At 42.1% G+C, this 24,036-nt stretch overlaps 1 protein-coding gene and 1 long non-coding RNA gene across 2 annotated transcripts in view; both read right to left on the bottom strand.

Annotated features, from left to right (window-relative positions):
• Positions 1–24,036, bottom strand: part of GRM7 (glutamate metabotropic receptor 7) — a 323,989-nt gene that overhangs the window by 38,528 nt on the left and 261,425 nt on the right. Inside the window, exon 5 of the mRNA XM_024740677.1 lies at positions 13,677–13,923. Coding sequence (XP_024596445.1) covers positions 13,677–13,923 — 247 coding nt within the window. The remainder of the gene's footprint in view (positions 1–13,676; positions 13,924–24,036) is intronic.
• On the bottom strand, positions 1,037–3,920 carry LOC112396787 (uncharacterized). The gene is made up of 4 exons (XR_003002648.1): positions 3,357–3,920; positions 3,130–3,250; positions 2,883–2,929; positions 1,037–1,102 (listed from the first exon to the last, which is right to left on the bottom strand). It is a non-coding gene; the product is annotated as an uncharacterized LOC112396787 (long non-coding RNA).

Raw genomic sequence — 24,036 nt, 5'->3', positions numbered from 1 at the left:
AACCGGTAGTAATAACAATGTAAACATCGCCACAATGGCGACTGTGTTGAATTTATTTATGCCCAAAGTCGGGAAATAGGTGCTGTGCTATGAAATGAAGCTGTACGTGTGTTTGAATGTCGTTTCCCAGGTAGCTCCTCTGATAGTGCAGTGAAATTTTGGCTTTAAGGCACCTTTGCTCCAAAAGTGATCAATCCTAAATAGCTTGACAAGAGAGGAGATGGACTGATATTTCAATCTGAAAATCCGGCAGGTTTTTCCAGACAAAAATCAGGGGCACATGGATTACTTGACATTCTCGAACTTTATTGCATGGGGTACAGAAAGAGAATGGATACAAGAGATCACATGGAAGATCAGATTGGATTCTCCAAGTTCTTTCCTAGAGGAAAGACAGACAGAAAAATCCAGTTAGTTTTAGGTGACAGAATAACGCTCATGGCTCACATTTGAACAGCTACTGTGCCAACTCTGTTCTTGGTGCTTTACTTTTATTTAGTCCTTATCACTGCCATTTGAAGTTATATGTTACAGATGAGGAAACTGAGGCACAGAGATGATCTTTTCCAAAGAGTCAGTATTTTGCCTGCTTGGCATGAATAATAGCCCCCTATATGCTGCTTCCCTTTTGTCATTTCTTTTGCTTTATACGGGAGTTAGGTAGGCGCCCCATTAATACTGCTGTCTCTGCTGCTTGATCCAAAAGACACTGAGAATCCAGCCCCGAGGGAGAAGCTGGCTTCCTCAGTAATAGATCATGGTACTTCGCAGTAGGGATCTCTCCCCCACTTGATGGCATTGATGTTTCCCCAAATAAAACCCCTCGATAGGTCCTAATAGGCCAAGATCTCAAGCCTCCTTTACTGTACTTTCTCCTTATTTTGGAACATTGAGAGGACATTGTATTAGTATGTGATAAGGACCACCTGGGCCAACACCAGCCTAGACATTGGACAAAGTCTCTTCCGTTCATTTAATTAATCGGCGGGCTGGGTAGCAGAGCTTCCTCGGGATGCTCAAAAGGATGCAGAAGATACTTGCCTTTGGCCAGTCGCCTGACTGTATGCCAGTACAGATGCTCAGCTGTGGTTGGACTTTTCACCTGAGGGGAAACAACAGCTCAAGTCTCAGTCTGGACTGTGGCAAATCATGGGAAATTAAAATGCAAATGAAATTTGCAAACATGACAAAAAACGAGGGAAAGAGGAATTAAGTTCCTAGAATGAAAATCTAGCGTTCTTCATGCTAACCCCAGGAGGCCAGCTTAATCAGATTTTCAGCTAACGTAGACGATAATGACCCTGGCATCCAGCTTCTGTGTAGAGCTCTGCAGTGGCAAAAGCCAGAGAGAGAAGGAGCGGGTGATAAAGCTGGGGTGGGAACTGGCTTTGCACCTTTGTGTGCCAGGAAAGTGGCATTTTTTTCATGCTAGCAGATCCTTTTCAGAGTTTAATTTCCTTTGCTTAGGTTCCCATGCCAAACTCGATCACCTTATACAGAGGTAGAATCTGCTTAGAGTCATCAAAATATGATGACTTGTGGTTTTTCGTTCTGAACAGGCTGCACTCTGCCCAAGTATGTTATTCAGTGGATTTCAATGCATTTTCAAGAGTTAAACATTTCTAGCTCTAGAAAGCCATGTTCTCTGAGGTGGGAACAATAGTCTTTAATTTTTTCAGACCACCAGAAGAATCCAGCAGTAGGTAAAATGACATCAAATAGCCTTATCATTCACAGTACCATTAAGAAAAAAAAGAGAGAGAGAGAGAGAGAGCGCGCACATCTTATTCCAAAATAGTCCTGAAAACAGATTACGGTATCTGCCCTGAAGGGTCTCTCTCATCTTCAGGAAGTTGAAGACCTCTGCAATCAACTGATGAGAACAGTAAATGCTCATTAGATAGATTATGTAGACGGAAATATTTTGTCCTACTGCATGCAATTTTAGAAAAGTTTGTTAGAAAGGACTCTGGCCAGGAAACCCAAGTTCAGGCATCCACCCATTGGTGTGTGGGTCGCTGGGAAGTTGCTTCACTGTTCTGAGCCTCAGTTTCCTTGTCTGTTAAGTGGGGACAGTAAGACCTGTCTCGGTGATGGCTGAGCACTTTGTAAGTCTATAGCAATAGGCATAATATGGTGCGATTATAACGCCCATCATAGTTGATATTATTGTTGTTACTAATATTAGATTGCTGTGAAGCACCGTGCTAGGTCCTTTGAAGACTGAGATGAATGAGCTTGGCCCTTTGGGTCAGTGCTGCGTTTGCTATAAGCTTGAGAAATACCAAACTTCAAAATATCAATTCAGATCTGAGAGATCTTGTTAGTTGATTTTGTTGTGCTATCCCAGCCTTGAAAGGAAACCAAGTGTGTTTCACAAGCAGAGATTGAGGGACTCTATTCCCATCAGCTGTTATTCTGTGGCTCAAGACACACCCAGCATTATTATTTGTACTTAAAATGCACTTCAGCTTGCCAGTCGGCCTGGAGTAAACCTGTCAAAGTTAATCACAGGGAGTGGCTCATGTATCAGGAGGTATGAGCCTCGCTGTCCTAGAGCAGCCTTGCAGGGTGAATGATAGCCTTCTCTGTCAATTTCACCAAGCCCAAGACTATTAATGACGCATCAGAGACCACAGTGACCCATCTCAAAAACAGAGCTTGTTGTACTTAGAGAAGAGGTTCCTGACTTCACAGGCAAACTAGATGTCATTCCTTCTAACTCTGATGGTTCATAGTAGGTAAAAAAAAAAAAAAAAAGTAACCATGAAAGAAGAGGAAAAAGGAAAGCCAATTACGATAGAACAGAGAGATGATCATCAGGGACTAACAGTGCTACCGTATATATGCACAGCCCTTTATAAAAGAAGGCTTTCACGTACATGACGCCATGCAATGTCCACGGTATCTCATCAAGGAAAGCTTCCTCCTGTTTTACACAAGAGGAAACTGAAGGTTAGATAGGACTTGACTTATTCACGATCACAGAAGTCCATGAGGTGATAAAGCTTATGCTTTCCAGGGTATCAGAGCCAGGGTTAGGACCTTGGTCCAGTTTTTCTTATTCTTGGCCGGACGGAAAAAAACAGCATGCACACGGTCAGAAACGATACTTGGACCACAACTTACAGAATGTGAGATGGCTGACTGCTGCCATGTCGTCTAAGTGTTTGGGTCAGCTCAGCAAGAACAGGCTTTGGAGTCATTTTCTCAATCCTTTTTGAGCAAGCTGGGGTCTCCAGAGGTTACTCTGAAAGAGGGTAGAGATATAAGAGGAATTCAAAACTAATCTTAAACTCGAAAAGAAAAAAATAATGAGAATATTCATGTGGATTATAAAGAGAAATAATGATTACCTTTGATTCCTAGAGAAAGCTAATTTAAAATGCATCCGAGTTCCACTGTACAGCCAAAAAGAAAAGAAAAGAAAAGAAAAGAAAAATCTGCGGAGCTGAGACGTGTCTTTAGTAGCAGAAACCAGAGTCACCATCACTTGAGTCCTGAGAAGATGCTCATTCACAGTAGTTGAGAGGAAGAAAGATTGTAGAGATTAACTGACCTTGGTTTAGGACACATGCTGTTTTCTTTTCAAATGCAAATGAAACTGGAGGCCTAAATAAAACACAACATCTGTCCTTAATGCCAGTGTCTGAGAAAATGCACTTGATCAATGTAATGTTTTTTTCTGATTATTATGTTTCTGTTTTTACCGAGTTAGAAGTGCTTAGGATTCATTTCCAAAGGTAACTGAAAACTGGTCTCTGCAGTCCATGAAAGGAAATAAATAGGCGAAAAACTTCGCTGGTTTCATCCTCCAAAGTTTGGGTTAGCTCCTCAAAAGAGCTGTTATTTACGCAAGTGTAGATGTAGCGCTGACCATCCGTTTTAAGAGTTATCCATAAAAGATAGTTTAGAAACCTGTGACATCAGGATCAAACATTGCCTTTTTTGTGACTTTAGAGATTTTATCTGGAAGACTACACTTCTGCTTGCTGAGGCTGGAGACTTGATACTTTCTTATTATTAATAAATAATTACTCAGTAGATATTTACTGTTACCTGTGACGTCCTAGGTGAGGCTAGGAGCCTCTGGTGCATGAAGTATTACACTCCATTCATGCCACGGACATTTTCTGAGACCCATTTGCAGGCCCTGCGCTCACGGCACAGAGATAAAGGCAACTTGGTCCCTCCGTACACAGGCTCGTGTCATCCCCCGAAACCATCTGCCTCCGAATACAATTCTCCAGCCTCACAGAACTGCTTTCCAGTCCCGGGACGGACCACATTCGTCTGAATACAAAAGCTTCCTTGCTCTTACTTGTTTCCTGCCTCCGGTCTTTTCTTTACCACTGCCTGGAGTCCTTCATCTTTTAAGAGCAGCTCAAACAAAACCCCCTGGGCGATGCTCTCCACATGGAACTCACTGCTACTACCTCTCCTAAGAGCCCCTGTCCCTCTGAATTAAAATTGCTTACCTGTCAGTCCTCCATTAGATCTGGGGTCCCCTGAGGGTACTGTCCACTTCTGTCCCCCTACTCCTAGGCAGTTCAGGGCTGACCCAGGGGAGCGGTGCTTGACAAACGTTTCTTTGATGGACCCAACTTAAAATACTCTTGTGTTTCATAGATCCTGGCCAGATGGTGCAGTGCCAGGCTTAAATGTAAAAGCTGACATAGTTTTCAGGACTCTGGAGAATGATGTGTTTGTTCCTTTGATGCTAAGGACCAGGAGACATCCCAGCCATGTGAACTTTCATCCCATTCTTTAAGTCGAACCAAAGTTGCAGAACAGAGAGGGCAAATATTAATTGGGTTTTGAGGATGCTGAGGTCCAACCGTGATGAGAGACGTGTTGGTGCTTCACAGAGCTCTCAGGCAGAAAGACATATGCCTGCAAGATTTATAGCTGCATTTATTTCTGAGGTGATTCTGTGTCAAGGTCAGGGAACATACATTCTTTGCTAAGCTGTACTTACAGAGTGTTTTAAAATGGAATTTAAACTGAGGGAGTCTCCAGTTAACTCAGGGTTATTGCCTTGAACGTCGAGGAAGAGGGGGAGTCGCAACACATTACCAAAACTTAGATTGCATGGTTCCGAAAAGATTAAACATGTGCGATAACCCTGTTATAGAAATTATAAGAAACAAGAGATTATTATTTTTTTTTTTTTTAACAACACCATGTAATATGTTAGTGAAATGCCCATAATATCGTAATGAATGTACTTGCTTAGAACAATACACGTGGACAAAATAAGACTACGGACTGCCCATATTTGCAAGGCTGAATTCATCTCAGAGTTCTCCAGTCTGAAAAACCATCCTGTGGTCTGAAATTTTACCTCCTGACCTAACCTGTTTCCTGATCTGGTGATGATGCCAGACTAGTTGGGGTTTCTGTGTGCGGTGAGTTTTTGTTCGTTTGTTTTTTGCTTAATTGCAGTTTAAAATAAATATCATTAGATTGATAACACTGCAGGATTTCAAAATTTAGAACTCTTCAGACAAAAGATGCAGGCAGTGCTGAGTCAGTTAATGTCTGACGTCCTGTGTCTGTCAAACGAGAGGGCATTATATGGAATGCGTTTTCGAACCAGGTCAAATTCTGTTCCGTCTGAATTTGAACCTGCTTCCTCTAAACACCCCAAATCAGAGATTTGATTTGCTCACTATTGTCTGCCATTGTTGGGGCATGGTGGCCTTTTTTTTTTTTTTACTAGCACAGCAGTACAAAAATTCACTCTGGAATTTATAGATTTTTCTTCACTGTTTCATGGCCCTGAAAACGACCACACAGAAATGGATTTGAATGAACAACACGAAATGTCTTCTGTCACTGTTCGCCCAAGCTTTCCAGTGTCACTGTAACCTGAACATGGTGATACGCTCCCCTCTTTGGATACCTGTAACTTCGACAAACTTCCGGTCCCAGTTATTTTTAAGTAGCTATATAAGATGTTTATCATTAGTTTATGAAGCCACTTTTAAATTGACAGAAAAGGAGAGCACCGAATCAAACTCTTTGAAACAAGACAATCCTGGCAAAAAGTTTATTTCTAAGCAGCACACCCTAAAAGTACTCTTTAACCGGAAGGTTGACTTAAAACATTTTCATCTTGCACTCTTTAAACCAAAAGGCACCAACTGAGAATGGAGCTAGGGAGAATTTTTTAATGGATTGAGATTAAATCTATCATTTTTACCCAGGGAAACTTCCTTCTCATTTATTCTCAGGCAGTTTCATGTAAAAGGACTATTAAAGTGATGAGCTGCAGTGTTTTGACAAGCACTTGTCCTGCAAAAACTTGAAATCTCACTGGAATACAGTTATATATTCACTGGGACAAAAGAATGCCCTATTTAAAAACTAGGACAGATCGTGTTGATATGGAAAAAGGAAATAGCTATGTGAACAATACATCTGAAATGAAAGACTGAGTTGCTGGCATCCATGTAAAATCAACAGGAAATGTAATTACTCTTTGGAAGTACTCCTGTCCTGTCTTACAGTTCTTACTTAAATGGATTAAAAAGAAAAAAAAAGAGATATTATTTGTACTCAGAATACCATTATAAAAACAAAGATGGAAAGAAACATAGAAATGATCTGGTTAAAAGTTCCACGTTAGGAAAGAGGAAGACTAGCCCACAATACGAAGCGATATTTCTCCCCTCCCGTGATAGGACCTCTCTGCTGCCTTTCATGGAATCTCTCTAGAGAGAAGTCCCGCTATTGATTTTATAAGTATAGTAGGGGGTTTAGAGGAAAACAAAAGGGGGCCTTTTCTTCAAAGCCACCCCATGATTTTAATAACTCTACTCCATGTTTTCTACTGTTTGTTTTCCCACAGTTTGAAATGCACTGACTCCAGCTGGACAAGGACGTTTGCCAAAGCAAGTGTTATTTTTCACTATACTGTCATATCACTTAGGCTGAAACAGGGAGGTGCTACTATTACTACTACTGCTGCTATTATTATTTCATAGCATGTATCCTTTAGTCGAGAGCTCAAAGTGATATGTAAGCATCAATGGTGAGTCAGTAACAACTCTTACGGCAGCCCACTCCCATGCCCCCGTTCACACGTCACACGAGTCACCATTTCTTCTAAGGTGTTAGTTTGAATACCCTTGGCATTTATTGGTAATTCTTGGATTTGACTAATGTTGAAATTTATCTTTAGACTCTTCGGGTCTTTCACTGAACCTTTCCCCGCTTTCTCAAATCAGTGAAGTTGGTCCACTGTTTCTCTAAGGCAGAATTACGAGTCCCCAATCATCTTCAACACAATATCGAGCCCAGCCAGCAGACCTTTAGTATTTCTTTGCCACAAAGAAGGAACCATGACCATTTTGGGTTTACGATGGTAGGGTCACTCATTGCTTTTTGAATGAATATATTTCTGGGGATGTATTTAATTTAAAAAGAAACCAGAACAAACATATTTACTAAGCTTATGAAACACCCTCCTTCTCTCCCTTCAAGTTTTCCACATTGCATTCTCAGATCATAGTCTGAACACATGCATTTAAAAATAATCTGGCACCATTGAGAGTTTTAAAGTAGGCTGACCAGCACCACTTTTGCCATCATCGGCTACTTGTTCCGGAAAGACAAATGTGCACGTGCCCAGTCCAGTCACATGTTCTCCAGAGAATAAACCAGGCCCGTGACCCACAACAGCCCTTTACACTATGCTTAGCAAATATCATCTTCAAAACCGTGTTTCTTCATATACGTGGGTTTCTAGGTAATCATGCACAGTTTTCATGGAAACATTTCTAATTCTCAGTGGAGACAAGAACACACAAATAAATAAAAAGTAGATTGTTTCTTACCTTTTGGAAAGCAGGCAAAAGCTACACTGTTGGTGGGATAGTGTACCAAGTAACAGACTTTTGTACACTCTTTCTTACTGGTGGTATACAGTCTACAGGAAAAGTAAATATATAGGTATGTATAAAATAAAAGTGCACACAACATTCCTTTTTATTCTTTTTTCTTTCCTGTTGGAGAAGAGGCTGCGATAGAGACCACAGACATTATGCCCACTCTTTCACTGGGTTCAGTAGCCTTTGGAAGACCAGTTGACCACAATTCAGGTACCTCTGAACATGGGAGTACGGGTGCCTCTTGGTTTAAGGCAGTTGGGTTTTACTTGTTTGAACTGGAGCAGGTGAGGGAACCCGCCCCAAAATAATGCATCTATCTGCTCAGAGCATTTTTTCCTTCCTGTTGCCATCCTATTTTTTCTCAGCCTAGTCCATTCATGCTGACCTGCATGATTAGTCCAGGAAGATGAAACAAGTAACATAATGATGTAGAGGATGTCAGGGATCCAAACAAATGAAGAAGCAAAACAAAACGAAACGAAAACCAAAAAACCATAACAAAGTGACACAGCATAGGAGCGTGTTCCAGCATTTTCTAGGCATTGTTACTTGTGTAGGGTTTGGTGCCCTCATCCGTTTTCTAGCAGTTGGGGGGTTTAATTGAACAGCACAAGTTTTTATTTATATATTTTCTTTACAGTATATGCAAACTGGTAATTAAAAAACAGCACCAGAGTACAAACATATATTTTAAAAATCTTATTTCTGATTGTTTATTTTAGGTATAAATGGTCATTCTTTTAAAACGTGCTTCATTGCAATATGCTCACTGTCTTAAGCTAGTCTTTTTGCACAGTGTGTGTCCAGCCTCTCTCTCAGGGTCGGTTTATCAGTCATACGGCCCCATGTCCAAAAAGGCAGTGAATCCCACGCTGTCCACCTGCCTGCCATCTCTAATTGCCAGGCAGTTCCAGAGTAAATTATCTGTAACCGGTCAGGGTACTTGAGCAGTTTCTCTGCACTGCCTGGGGGCATTGGCTCCGAAAATGGATGGTAGTTTAGAACCTGGTAGCTTAGGGCTGCCCATCCTCCATGCACTGCAATCCTTTACAGGTCAGGAAAGCATCTGACCAGAGGATAACTCACAGAGCATCTTCTGGTTGTGACTGGTCCGGGTGAGGAAGGGAACAGTCCTCACCCACCATCCCAATAAAGCTGTGCTGACTCGGTTAACACAATTCATCCAACGGGGAAAAGGTCTTGGTGGCCACGGATAAGCCAAGAACCACGTCCTCCTGTTGATCTGGCATCTTCAAGTTTGCCTCGAACATACATCTGCCAAGTCAACAATAGAAAGTTGGGGGAAACATGCCAAATTCAGGACACAGCTGCGAGAGCCAGAGCTTGAGGTGCCTTTCTTCTTAGAGAAGGAATGTGGAGAAGGCATCATGGTGGCCAGATCTAAAGCTATCCACATTAGGTCAGGCACTTGTGATCCTCTAGCAGCAGAAATATTGTTTCTATACATAAAAATACAGTAAGTAGCTGAGCTACACGCTTAGGGCCCCTGCGGTTTTTCAGTCTGAGTGTAGAAACCGACAAGCATTGGCCCAACTCTGACTATCCAATATGGTGGCAGTTCACAGATACATTAAAATTTTTGAGCAGATTTACTTTTCTGTTGAATCCGTGCAGAAAGAAGTTTCTCTTTCAGACAATGGAATTTGAAGTGAAGAGGCAACCTAAGAGGAAAACTGAACTTCTTGGGGAAAAATCAAGCAGTGCAGGGGCAGTTTTAATTTCTGCCCATATTAAGCCAACAAGCAAATTCGTCTTTACGTGGACATGTAGTTGCTGTGTGCCATTGGATGAGCAGAAGCGAGCATGCACCAAATAGCAAACGGCAGTGATGGAGCAGAGCTGTGTGAAAAATGAAAACACTGAAGACTGAAATACATTGAGACTGAGTGTGTAGAGAAACAATAAGGCACATTTCTGTTCCATTATTAACTTCGTAGCTCATTCTGTAAATTCAGCATTCTCCCGGATACACTCCCTCAGAGAAGAGTAGACAGAATTTCCCCTTTGGAAAGACATATTCCTTTCTTAAGTACGTGGTCTGTGCTTTTATTTGTTTCTTTTTAACCAGACAGTTTAATTTCAGCCGATAATTTGTCTCTGTTACCAAAGTGCAGAAATCTGACATACTTTGAGCTATATTTGGTATTAAATAGAATAGAAAAATAATGTTCTCTCTCATCAAAACAGTCATGTCTATTTTGATTAATTGAATTTTCACTACTGTCCTTTTTATACATTCACTTTTGCATTACTAAGGACTGGTTTTCCAGGTATAATTGCTATCTATGATATCACTATTTCCGTATTAGTGGCTCCTTAGGGATCGTTTAAAATAGCTATAGGTTTGCATTTCTGTCTCACCTCAGATATTTCATTCCATTCAGCTGACTTTGCCCCAGATCAGCATCACTGCTAAAACCTTGGGAGGTATTTCAAATATGGGCTCAGACTGAGCGTCCCAGAGTGAAATCCTTGCTCTTAAGATCTCTGGCTGTGCTCTCCAATGGAATAGTCACAGCCATGGATGGCTATTTATATTTATTTAAAATGAACTAAAAGTTTCAAGTGTATTTCATCAGTTAAGTAGCCATGGTTCAAGTTCTGAATTGCCACAGGTGACTAGCGGTTTCTATACTGGACAGCACAACTGGACAGAGAACATTTCCATCATTGCAGAAAATTCTACTGGACAGATTTTGTGCAGAGAAGGTCTTTTGATTCCTCTCAGGGACCTTTGGGAGCTGGGTCCTCAGAAACCCCCATGTTTGGAGGTACATGAATCTCCTCCTAAAATTCAGCAAATATCTGGGCAAATTATTGACGATTAGTTTTAGGGAGTGTCTACACAAAACCAAAATAACTAAAATAATTTTTAAAAATCTTTTGGATTGGCTATAAGGCAAAGGCTCTTTTTGGTTTCATTTTTTCCCCCTGAACTATTTATTCTTTGTTCTGTGTAGACACCAACACATCAACAGTGACAAAACCCAACAAAACTTTTTCAAGAGAGAGGCAGCAAATGAATTCCAAATGGAATAATTGTCGTGACTGACACAGGTCATAAGATACTTGGATTTTTGAGTTAGTAAGATGAGGCCTCTACCTGGGCAGCCTTCTTTGAGCTCAGGTTACTCCTGTCTTTGCAGACAACACAGCAAGCAGGAATGCATTTCACAGCACATTTAACCAAAGAGTCCACCGCCACACATCATTTTATTCTGTATATGCAAGCTGTATTACCAAATGAAGAAGCCAAAAGAGTAGTTTCTGCATTAGAATTACGACATGTCACCGATGTTCTGAGAAACAGAGCAGCAAAGAGCAACAAGCATGGGTTTGGGAGTCAGACCTGGGTTTCAGACCAAGCTCTGCTGCTATCTAGCGTGGGACTTCGGTAATATCCCTTGATCTCCCTACGCCTAGGATGCTTCAGTAAAAGGAGAATAATGATCACCAGTCTACAGAGTTACCGTGAGGAGTAAGAGATCTTCCGCCCAAAGCATTCTGTTTACTGCCTATTTCAAAGGGCAGCTGATGGGTTTGTATTAGTGTCAGTGTTCGTATTAGCACTTTAACAGCCACGATCATACCCCACGTAGCCTCCACAAGGATAGAACCTCATCATTAAAGGTTAACGACAGTTAAAACGCTGTTTAAAAAGGTAGTTATTTCTGAGTAGCATAGTGTTAGGTTAATTATCCAACGTCAAAACTCCTAATTTGGTCATTAATTTTCAATACATGTAGACTTTTGACCATATTTTCTGCTTATTGATTTTGGACGTGTGTGTGTGTGTGTGTGTGTGTGTGTGTGTGTGTGTGTGTGTGTGTGTATACAAATATAAATGTAAAACTGCTGTTGGAACATCTTCAGGGTGAGGGTTTTATGAAAAATCTGGCAAGGGGTCCTAGAATAAAATGCTACAAAAGTATAACTGTGCGGGTATACTTATCAATACAGGATACATATAAATAGATGCATAAAAATGTTCATGGAGATATTTTTATTGGCCAGTTCCATCTACCTTGTGGTGTTTGGTATGCCTTTAACGTCACCATCACGTCTATGTAACCAGTCACACTGAAATGTGGGCTTTTTCACCTTTACAGAAATGGAAGAACATTAACATGTAACTGATATACTGTTTTTTTCGATGTATGAGATTTGATGACGCACTTGTGACATAGATATTATCATCTCCATTTTATCCATGAGAACGCTGAACTTTAGAAAACCTCAGTAATTCTCAAAGCCACACCGCTGGTAAGTGGAGTGGCTTGGATTTGAACCCAGGTCTGTCTCAACCCGAAGCCTCTTCCTACACCACATTGAATATCACAGCAATTCTCTATCTATTCCCTTTCCTTGGAATTGACCATTTTTTTCTGAAGACACAAGAACAGAGCCTGACCATCCATTGTTTCTCCCTCCTCTCACCTGTCCCAGGATCTCTCCTATTGAAACGTCAACGTGAAGCCCATGATGTTGTTAATGGGCCTTTGTTTCCTTGTCCGCAGACTCTCAAGCATTCACCGTAGTCATTCAGCCAACTATTTAGAAATGGGCTGGGCCAAGATCATGGATCGTTGTACAATAGTTGTCAGGGTTAAACCCAGTTGTCTCCTGGTTTTTAAAGATCTCAGTTGTAGAGCATAAAGAATTACGTCCGAGTATTTAGAATAGGAACTGCTTTCTGCTTGGCAGTAAACCTTTGGCTACAACAAAATCAGCTCATAACTGAACAGTAAGTCTTGAATGACTTAATGGCCAACCTGAAACCTCCTCTAGTTCAAAACAGGAAGTATCGTGAACAGGCTAAACTGCCCCATTCTATATGGAACTAGTCAAAATGTCCTGGAAAACAAACCCTAGGAGTGATACGTTTAATCTGAAATGCACTCTTTCCACCATAGTATTAGTAAAATTAGCAAGTGGGGATTTTAAGAATTTAACTCTGGTTAAATGGTCTTTCTTTCCTTTCCTTTTCTTTTTTAACAAACCAGTGTCTGTATGTCCGTCGTCTTTGTGGTCATTTGCAGGGATGAATAAAGGCTACCCAGGCATTGAAGACAGGCCACGTAGGTATCAAATCTGGCATTTCATCCTTAATCCCACCTCTGATATTTGTCTTTCATGGGGTGAAACTCCTCTGGAATTGTCTGGTAGGTGTTTTCCCCACGTGGGGATGCCATTAGCGTGGTAGTGTCTGGGCCTGTGTGCTTGCATGAATGTTTACCGGCTTTATTCAACATGCCATGTGTTTTTTGTTTCTCCAAGGCTAGGTTAGTAAAGAATCATAACTTCCTCCACATTCATGTTCCAGTGCGAGGAAGTTATGCTTCCAAAATTCTTAAATATTTCCAATTTCTTTCCTACTGCTGCAGTTCAGTGGGATGTCAAAGGTTCCCTAGCAGGAAGCTGATCCCCTAAGAGGAAGGGAACAAGGAAGGTGGCTTAACAGCTGTGTTTATGTCAGTTGGAGGGTTTGGGACCAAAGGATAAGAAGCCAGGGAAGGGGGAGATTTCACACTTCTGAAGCAGAGCCTCTGAAAGCTGCTTTCCCACAGGGAGCAAAAGGAAAACGCTGGCAAGGATGAGCACACACACGCTTACGAGCAGACGTGGGCATGTGCTAAGGCCACCCAGCCCGTCAGACAAGAACGGCCACAGGCTTTCTCCAAAGAAAGGCAAGCGCACGCCACGTTTGCCAGAGCTTCCTGACGCAGGCTAGGGAGATGGAAGGAAAGGAGAGATACTTACTGTTTGGGTCTACGTTCTCGCAGAGTTCTGTCTTGGCCTCACCGTTGGGTCTGTCACTGGGCTTGTGTGACAGCCGCGATGACATGGTGGCTGCCGTGACTACGGCCTTGAAGCTTCGCTTGCGTTTCTGGACATTGAGTTCAGGGTGGAAAATGATGATGTACACTTTCGGCATGTATAACATCCCCAGCGCCACTGATGCACTTAGGTTCATGGAGATGGTAAGCGTGGTAGTTTGTATGTAGAGCTAGGAGACACAACACACAAGACACTATTACAAATACAATGACCGCAGAGGGAGGCTAAGCGCTTAACAACGATGTCGAGCATGGCTGTGTCTGGGAGAGAAAGCACAGCAACCCCCAGGGGGACGGAATGGCTCTGCACATTTCTTGGAGAGTTTATACATACATACGTACATATATATATATATATATATTTTTTTTTTTTTTTTCATTGATTGAAACTCATTGGGGGAATCCATGTGCAGGCCTGTCCTGGAGAAGTATCCTTCACTCAAGTTCAGGGTCAACCTTGAATCAGACTTGAAGTCCCTTTACTCAGAATGGCAGCTGGATAGGAAACCATGAAGATCATATCTGCAACCTTGAGTAAGGGGTAGTTGTTTCTTTACCCCTCATACATTCACAAAACAGTTAACATTACATGATCTCTTGCTACACAGATAACTCTGGGACCTTATTTGAAAAGTCATTATGTCAATATTTGTGTCTTTCTGCATGTTTTTGAGAAAGGGTTCACCTTCACCATACCTACACAGCAGTGATTTGAGTTTCCCTGGAAAGTAAGCCCTTCTCGCTTCATGCTGATTTACAAAACACCCATGGCAAGGGCCAAGATGTAGTGACGTTGGCTTGTCCGGTCTCCACACATTGACAGTTGCTAAAAGGCTACAAAGCCTCATTCTGACATGCGTTACGTGTAGTTTGGATGGTGCCCCCATAGCTGTCCTTGTATCCTTTTGCTTCCTTGAGAAATCAGTAGAGCAACCCATTCACTTACTGTTCAGTGTGTTAAATCATTGTCTTGCCTAAACTGGAAAAGATGAATGTTGAAGGGGGTGGGGAATGGTAAGATCAGTAGCTACAGACAACTTGCCTTGGTCCAGTTGCACTTATGACGTGCCCTGTCATGATCCATAGCCCGTCATTCATTTAGACATGTTTGTGTTTTGCTTGACTCCTAAAGCCTAGATTCAATGTGAGGTGATGGATGTGTTCATTAACTTGATTGTGGGGTCATCGTTTCACAATTGTACACGTTGTCTACACTGTACACCTTAGAAAATAATGTTGTATAACCTAAATATATGCAATTTGTAGTCATCAGCCATACCTGAATAAAGCTGAAAGTAAATGAGTAAACAAACAGGTAGATAGGTGAATGAATAAATAAATTTCAAGTACATTAAAAAAAAAAAGAAAGCCCACGTGACTAGCTCCCATGGCCTTCTACCTCACTGGAAAACCTAGCCTCTTTACAATGTATTTGATCATGGTTTTCCACAACTATGTCTTCCCTTGTATCTGAGGATAAAATCCCCATCCTTAATAGATTCTGCAAGGTCACACGTGGTCTTCCCCCTGCCTCATTTTTCAGACTAATTGCCCACCACTCTCCCCCACCTCTCTCCCTAGGACACCATCCATGTGGCACTCCTTCAGGTCTTGAAGATGCTGGGTTCATCCAACCACAGACCTTTCTACACGCATGCATGTGATTTTCCTTTATTCTTGTCTCCTCCTGTAGGGAATGTTCCTCCTCTGCTTCTTAGAACATCCATCCCAGTCTGCCCTACCCCCACAGCCTCAAGCCTCGGCCAGCTTCTTTACCTACAGGCACTCGAAACGCTTGTTTTTTTTCTTTTGGTTTTTGGCGGTTTTTTGATTATGGCTCTCCATTTGTAATCATCTGCCCACTACCCTGATTGTTTGACTGCCCAACTCCCCAGCTAAGCCACAGGTTCCACGAAGGCAGGAATCCCGTGTATGTAGTGTGTCATTGTGTCTGCAGTGCTGGCAAAGAGTAGGCACTCAATGGTCATGCAGTGGAGGAGCTCGTGTGTTTATATAAGGGGCACGTTCTTCCTACTGATGAGTCTGTGGTCGAACAGCCTTTCTCTAAATGCACTAGAATTGGCATCAGACCTATTAGCTGCCTGGCCATTTCTGACCTTATTTCTTCAATCTGAGGCTCTGGAGAAGAAATAAATTAAAAGAGACTTTGCCATCTCTTCTGGAAGGAATACTGTTATCCAGCAGACGTTAATTTGAATGGGCATGTCTCTGAACGCTTTAAGGGAGCTGCCAGCCGCTAAGTGTATAATACATAGTAAATGTAAAATATAAAGACAAGACAGTATTGAATTAATGATCCTTTTTTTTTTAACATCTTTATTGGAGTATAATGGCTTTACAGTCGTGTGTTAGTTTCTGCTTTGTAACAAAGTGAATCAGCTCTACATATACATATATCCCCATATCCCCTCCCTCTTGCATCTCCCTCCCACCCTCCCTATCCCACCTCTCTAGGTGGTCACAAAGCACCGCGCTGATCTCCCTGTGCTATGCGGCTGCTTTCGTTGTGAATTAGACCGTGTTTTACAGTTCATCTTTTCCTGTGAGAGTACCTTTAGACCTTCAGCTCCATTCTGCTCTGCTGCCTACCCTATCCAAGAAAAGTCTTACCATAGAACAGAGCGTTATGAACCTAGGCAATGTCACTTCCTTCCCTCACGGTCACTGCCGTCACCCTACTAACGAGGGCTTTGCAAACCATGAATTAGCCAGTCCAAGAAAGAAAGGGCTGTAAACTAACCCATGGGATCTTAAGCTTTGTTTCTCTTTCTCCACTCAAAAGCAAATTTTGCAGTTGAAGAAATCATCCATAGCTTGTTTGTGCTGAGTTTATGATTTATATATAACTGTAACTTACGTATGCTTATGTACACATGTAAATGTTTGTGCCTGCATGTGTGTAATACATACATGCTTTTTGTCAACAAAGACTGCTTAGCAATTTAAGACTTCCAAAGCGATGCTGTTTATTTTATGGAGGGTTTAATTTCGTTACTTTCAGGCTAGAGTCCGTCAAGACTTTGATACTTGTTTTGAAATTTTTATAATTTCTGGTGACACTTCCGAAATCTATGAAAACCAAAAGGAACGTCATTGACCAAATTCCTGTGCCCCCAAACCCTCTATACATTGCAGAGTGGTTAAGAATGAGGAATCTAAAGCTAGTCTGAGTTCAATTCCCGTTTACTTGTTTTGTGACCTTGGACGAATTACTTCACCTCTCTCTGCCTTAGCTTCCACATCTGTAAATGGGGATAACATTAGTCCCCATCTCATGCTGTTATCTTGGTGACTGAATGAGTTACTATTTGTAAAGTGCTTAGGACAGGACCTAGCGTGTAGTAAGTACTATGAAAGTATTTTTAAATAAGTTATATGGGTAGATAGGAAGGCTACAGTCTGCAGAGAACCCAGAGGTATTGATTCACAGGGATACAACCCCACTCAGCCCCAGGAAGGGAGCTAAGTCACTCTTCTTTTTGGCCTTTGGTGGGACGCTCACCTTTTGACTCTGAGTTTTCATCCCAGCAGCCCCTTTAGTACAATGTTTTTAGCAAATTGCAACATATTTATTTTTAGTCTGAAGGCCATTCCTGTTTTACCCAGTGCTTATTGTAAAATGAACATTGTGTATTGTAAAATTACCCTGTTTGATTTGGGGTACTGTACACCATTTTACTTTATCCTCCTTATAATTTCTTCAGAGGTGGGAAGGTGTTGGTGAGCATTATTGATCCCTTTTATCAGAGCACAGGGGTTCTGGCACTCACAGCTGAGATCAAGCCTCTCCCTAGGACTGACCTTATCCTGTCTGGCTGTCTGAGGCTCATCCACAGTGGAGAAAAGTCTCCCCGACCACAGTCAATCCTCGATGGCTTAGGCTTGTGGGAAGGATGCTGACTGCCTTGCGATGTCCACGTGTTTGGACACTTAAGCCTTAATTTTATCATCAAGTTAAATAAATTTCCAGAATCCAGTTTCTATTCCTTGGTTGAATGTGGCTTTTCTACCAAGCCCCATGTGTAATCCAGCATATATAACTAAGGAACATCTAGGCAAGGGATTCAGAGTCAAGCCGGCAAAGTGTTTTTTAAATGATTATTATTTATTTTTTAAATTTTTGGCTGTGTTGGATCTCTGTTGCTGTGCGTGGGCTTTTCTCTGGTTGCGGCAAGCGGGGGCTACTCTGTTGTGGTGTGCAGGCTTCTCGCTGTGGTGGCTTCTCTTGTTGAGCACGGGCTGTAGGCGTGGGCTTCAGTAGTTGTGGCACACGGGCTCAGTAGTTGTGGCTCGTGGGCTCAAGAGCTGAGACTCAGTAGTTGTGGTGCACAGGTTTAGTTGCTCTGCGGCACGTGGGATCTTCTCGGACCAGGGGTCGAACCCGTGTCCCCTTCACTGGCAGGCAGAATATAAATATTAGCAGCTCACATTTCATGGGTACTTGTTTCACAGGCGTTCTGCTAAGCACTTTTTAAAAAAAATAAATTCATTTATTTATTTTATTTAGTTATTTTTGGCTGTGTTGGGTCTTCACTGCTGCACGCGGGTTGTCTCTTCACTGCGGTGCGCACCGTCTCTTCACCGCGCCACCAGGGAAGTCCCCGGCAAAGTGTTCTACACGATACTCTAGAACAGCAGTTTTCTTAAAATCTGATGCGTGGAATCCTTGGCTGTAACCATTCTGTCTCTCAGTTTCCTTACTTGTAAAAGGAAGATAATAATAGTTCAGTTTTCAAACGGTGGCTTTGAAGATCTAATTCATTAATATATGAAAAGTGCTGAGACTTCCCTGGTGGCACAGTGATTAAGAATCCTCTTGACAATGCAGGGGACACGGGTTCGAGCCCTGGTCTGGGGAAGATCCCACATGCCGCGGAGCAACTAAGCCCGTGCGCCACAACTACTGAGCCTGTGCTCTGGAGCCCGCGAGCCACAGCCACTGAGCCCTCATGCCACAACTACTGAAGCCCAGGCTCCTAGAGCCCGTGCTCTGCAACAAGAGAAGCCGCTGCAATGAGAAACGCGCGCACCGCAGTGAAGAGTAGCCCCCGCTCCCTGCAACTAGAGACAACCCGCGTGCAGCAGTGAAGACCCAACACAGCCAAAAATAACTAAATAATATAAATAAATGAATTTATTTTTTTTAAAAAGTGCTTAGCAGAACACCTGTGAAACAAGTACCCATGAAATGTGAGCTGCTAATATTTATATTCTGCCTAATATTTATATTAGGAGGCTGGGGTATAGATCTCCAGATAAGTCTTCCTTAGTAACTTCTGCCATATATTTTAAACTTTTAATATGGGTCTTATTTATTAACTAGAAAGTAGTTTCTGAAAATCCAGGCCCATTCATGTCTTGTCTGATTGACATGTACCAGCACGTATATACTGTTAAAGACACAGCTTTCTGCTTAAGGCAGCGTCAGGCAAAGCCCAGCTGAATCTGCCCTGCGCACTTTCTCACCTTGGCCTAACAGTTCATTGTCAGATAAATGTGAGTGCGTATCATGAGATGCCGCTGTTGCTTTAGAAATCGGTATAGCATTTAGCGTTAGTTGAGTTCTTCTGTAAGTCTTGATTGCTAAGATACTGAGAAAGTTGAAAACTCTATAGTGCTCTTGAGTGAACTTTGAAACTTGCCATCTCTTCTGTGTAAGTTTCAGAATCAGTTTAACTGAAGACTGTTTTGATAGATTCCGGGGCAAGCTGTTAATGACCACATGCTGTAAATTCACTGTGACCTCTATTTGCCAGATAGGCTATGTGAGAGAGACCTTACTGTTCCACTATTGGTGCATTCGTTCACTTATCAGGTTGCCATTTTCAGTGAGATACAGTCATCTATCAGTATCCATGAGGGATTGGTTCCAGGACCCCCTGAGGATACCAAAACCTAAGGATGCTCAAGTCCCTTATATAAAATGATGTAGTATATGCATATAACCTATGCACATCTTCATATACTTTAAATCATCCCTAGATTAATTATGATAACTAATGCAATGTAAATTCTATGTAAATAGTTGTAAATACCATGTAAATGTTGTGTAAATAGTTGGCAGCATGCCGAAAATTCAAGTTTGCCTTTTTGGAACTTTATGGAACAATTTTCTTCCAAATATTTTTCATCCTCAGTTGGTTGAACACATGGTTGTGGAACCCGTGGGTATAGAGGGCTCACTGTTCTACCACGTGGCCTCACAGACCGTTGTGATGGTGATAGGGCCTTCTCCCTGCTATCAGGGAGCCACATTGTAGTGGCAGAAGGAACACAATCTAGAATCAAGTAATGCGTAATGTAGTAACTGCACATCGCATCCTTTTTCTCACAGTGTCTACTGGCCCCTGCTTTCTTCTCCCCTTGGCATGTCCTCTGCTCACCTGTTCTGCCTCTGATAGCCTGTTTGCATTTGATGTTCAATCCAAAGATTCCTTCTACATAAAGCATCCCCACGTCCCCAGTCAGGACGATTGCCCTGTTGGCCCCTTTGATGAGGTACAGCTCCAAATAGCACTTAACCTGGTCTGAAGAATACAGTCAGTTGTGCTGTACCGCGTGCTTTGAAATGCAAATTCATCCTGATGAGATCGATATATTAGGGAACGATTTGAGGATAACACCAAGTTCACGCAGTTTACAAATGTGTGATTTCTTCTGCGAGAAACACGAGATGAGCGCAGCAAACTGCACCCGGCCAAACCCAGCCTTGTGGGCTACACAAAACACACACACGCCCCGCCCTCAAACATCTGCGCAAGTCCCCCTCCACAGTTTCAGGATAGATCACGAGCAGCAACACTTCTGGCACTCGCTTCCAGGTGCAAACTTTAGGTCCTTTCTTTATAAAGGTAGAGTGACGTACGTATTACAATATTTACGCATTTCTTAGCCGTAGAACAGGTGTAGAAACGATGCCACCATTTTTATTAGATTCCTTTCTTTTCTAATGTCACTGATGACGTTTTTGCGTGTTACATCCTTAACCCAATTTCTCCCATAAGTCTCGTTCTTCTTATTGCACCATTTTGCTTAGCATGGTGAGTTTTAAGAACATACATGTCACATTATCGCAGAACTGACTGGATAATAGATCCGATGTCTGCCACAAAGTGTGCACTTACTAAATTCTGCTTGCACAGAAGTTCTACCCTTGAAGCACGTATTGGATGTGAGAAATAGCCTTGGCATTCACAGTTGTCTTAAGAAAAGCTGTTATTTGTAGCCTGTTAGTTACCATCATCATCATTATTATTTTGCTATTATTTGTGTGCCTCTGTTTCCTCATTTCTAGAGTGGAGATTATAACGATAGACGTCTTGTAAGGTTGCTGGGATCAAATCGGACCATAGTAAAATACACAGTAGGGTGCCCAGCATGTAGAAACCACTCAACCCAGGGTGTTATTATCACTGATTGATCTACTGGCTGTAATATAAAATGCCTTATTAACTCCGCTGTTCTTTTTCCTATAATTTTAATACATTTTGAAATGATCGTCTTTCTTATGGAATCCACCGAATAACAACCTGCTTTAGGGAAAGCCATCTCGCTGAGTTTGCTTTCTGTTTTGTTTAAAAGTATACTCAAACCCCTGTTTTATCTGTCATTGACTGTTTTATGAGAAGTAACCTATTATATGCATTCCCAAGTGACCACTGACAAGTGGGACAAGAAAGCTTTAGCGGAGTCTTTTGGTAAGATGGGAGAAGTTTCATAGCTCTCATGACATTCCAAAGTCTGTACAAGAAAAATGTGTCTGATACAGTCAGAGTAAAGAGGAAGGGTACATCATTATCTGACAAATGTCTGAAACATTCATATGTCTAAGTTGAAATGGAAGCTCTTGGCAGGTAAGACCAGTGTTTTCGATCCTTACCACCTGCACCCCTTGCTTCCTAATTAGAGTCACCATATTTTTGAGAAATAATAACGAGACATGGCTGGAAATGAGGCAGGGTGTTTGCAATGGGACTTCTTCAATCGTCCAGAGGTTCAACATACTGAAGGCTTTTGCTCAGTTATGAAATAATGCATGACGGTGAAAGGATTCAGTGTAATGATGAGGAAAAATACTGGGTTTTTTTGGGGGGGGAGGATACTTGGATCTTCTAGAAGGATGGTATTGGAAAAACAAGGTGCTTCTTGTTAGAAGTGGTTTCAAACTTGGCCTTGGATTGTTGGTTGGTAACGTTGTGTGAGCTACTTCACTTCTGGCACGCGACAGAGTCAAAATTCAAACCCTAGGAATTTGTTACCCGAATGTCTGATATAAAACCCTTCTCATTCTACCCCTACCACAGAGACCTTCTCACCGTCTTGAAAATTAAAAGATAGCACAGTGCCCGGTGGCATGCTCAGAAAATGTGAGTCTTTATTAGAGTAGATGGCCCCATCTCTGTAGAGAGTTTGCATGCTATTCTATTTAAAACCTGTTTTCTTTGAATAGGTAATATATAGATAGATGATAGGCAGTATACATAAAGAAATACACACACACCAAATATTATGGGACACAGCTGTGTGGACAGGCGTCTGGCATGGAATTATAAATAATGAAGGCAACTAGATAATTATTGGACAAGACCTAGTTTGACTGTGTTTCGTTTTTCTCATTTAGTATCTCCGGGCAGACATGATGTTAAGTCTACACACAATTACATTATGTATTTGGAGGGACATAAGACACGCACTCCAGGTGAATGCAAGTCAGTTTCTGGAGCGTGAGATAAGTGATTATGTGAAGCTTGAAATCACCTACATCTCAGTTCTTCGCTCTCCTGACCAGAAACCTGATGCTGTGTCTATTCCCACATAGCATCATCAGAGAGATGCTGTGACTCCAATTGACCACGTCCTTGGGAAGTTCAGGGTTTTGCTCCCGACGCCATCCTAACGAGCTGCGTGCCATCCTAATAGCTAATTCTTCCAGGCAGTCACTTCTGAGTTTTCTGGATACATACTAGCCCTGTGATCCCTCAATTTTGATTTTAAGAGTTTTTCCTCTCCCAACTACAAGGTAGGGGTTTTACTCTTTTATGTAGCCAATGCTGGCACTATTTGTTCTCTTGTATTATCTGAAAGGTTATTTACCATTCCTCCTGGTTCAAGAGCCCCAATGTTAGGTCTCTGTCTTGCAGTGATTTAGCATACAAAGGCAAAGCATTTTCCCCACTGTTAGCCTGGAGAGGCACACTTCCGCCAGATCCCATTGGATCCCCTGGAATCCTTGGCCGTATTCTTCAAGACTGAACCTAACAGCATTTTGTAGGAGGCAATGTCAGATTCTGTTTTATAATGTGAAAATACTGGCTTGTACCTCACTGGGGAATACATTAGGTAATAAACGATGATGTTCTCTATTACTTTGCAAGTAAACCAGGGCATTAAAAGAACAGTCTGAACTTAACGTATTCCATTTCTAAAGTTGTCATTTGAAATATTCCACTTATAGAAATGCAAAGCCGTCTAATCTTGCCAACATTTAAGGTCACCTTTATAGTTCCTGTGAACAGAAAAAGACAGAAATCAAATGAAAATACTGATGTCAAATTAACGGCTAAAAGAAAGAGACAGTCTTGGCATTTCTTGGGAATAGTCAATGTGTTTCAAGTAGGGCTTGTAAAGTGTTCATTGAAACTGGACCCAAGAGTGTCATTGACCCGAAGACAATGTCAAACTCTTATAAAATACCCGTGTCCCCTGCATCGGCCGGTGGACTCTCAACCACTGCACCACCAGGGAAGCCCTGACAGTGTGTTCTTAATCTCAGTTTTCAAAGCCATTTACGATGACTTCCTGATGAATTTTGACAGGTTTTGATCATGGCGGTTAGTTTTGTGAGTCTTCCTCAGTTCCTTTTGGACTGTATCTTTCCCACCTTGCCTCTGAGCTATGGTAGCTCCCTTCCTGCCCTTCGATTCTTCCTTTCCCCTTGCATTAGCTCACATGTGTCGCCTTTGCTTCCCTGCTTTTCCACTGCCACCGGTCAGTACTGTAGGTGTGGATGGAGACAGCCCCCCTAACTGCTGTCCTGACGCTGTAGTGTGCCACTCAGCCAATGGTGTCCCTGGCCGATGGGCACAGCAGCCAACGTCGGGGACCTAGGAGCTGAATTGCCCACCCAGGGGTAACTTGTGCTCTGAACTCCTCAGCAGCGATCTTAGTTATGTAGTGGTTTAAATCCAGAAGGAGAAAATAATTGCAATCAGACTGCCCAGAAAATTGTAGATAAACAGTTGCTCAGCCTATGCCCCTAATTG

The sequence above is a fragment of the Neophocaena asiaeorientalis genome, unplaced genomic scaffold (genome assembly GCF_003031525.2).
Source record: "Neophocaena asiaeorientalis asiaeorientalis breed wild unplaced genomic scaffold, Neophocaena_asiaeorientalis_V1.1 scaffold325, whole genome shotgun sequence".
Taxonomy (NCBI): domain Eukaryota; kingdom Metazoa; phylum Chordata; class Mammalia; order Artiodactyla; family Phocoenidae; genus Neophocaena; species Neophocaena asiaeorientalis.
This window is presented reverse-complemented; position numbering and strand designations above follow the sequence as displayed.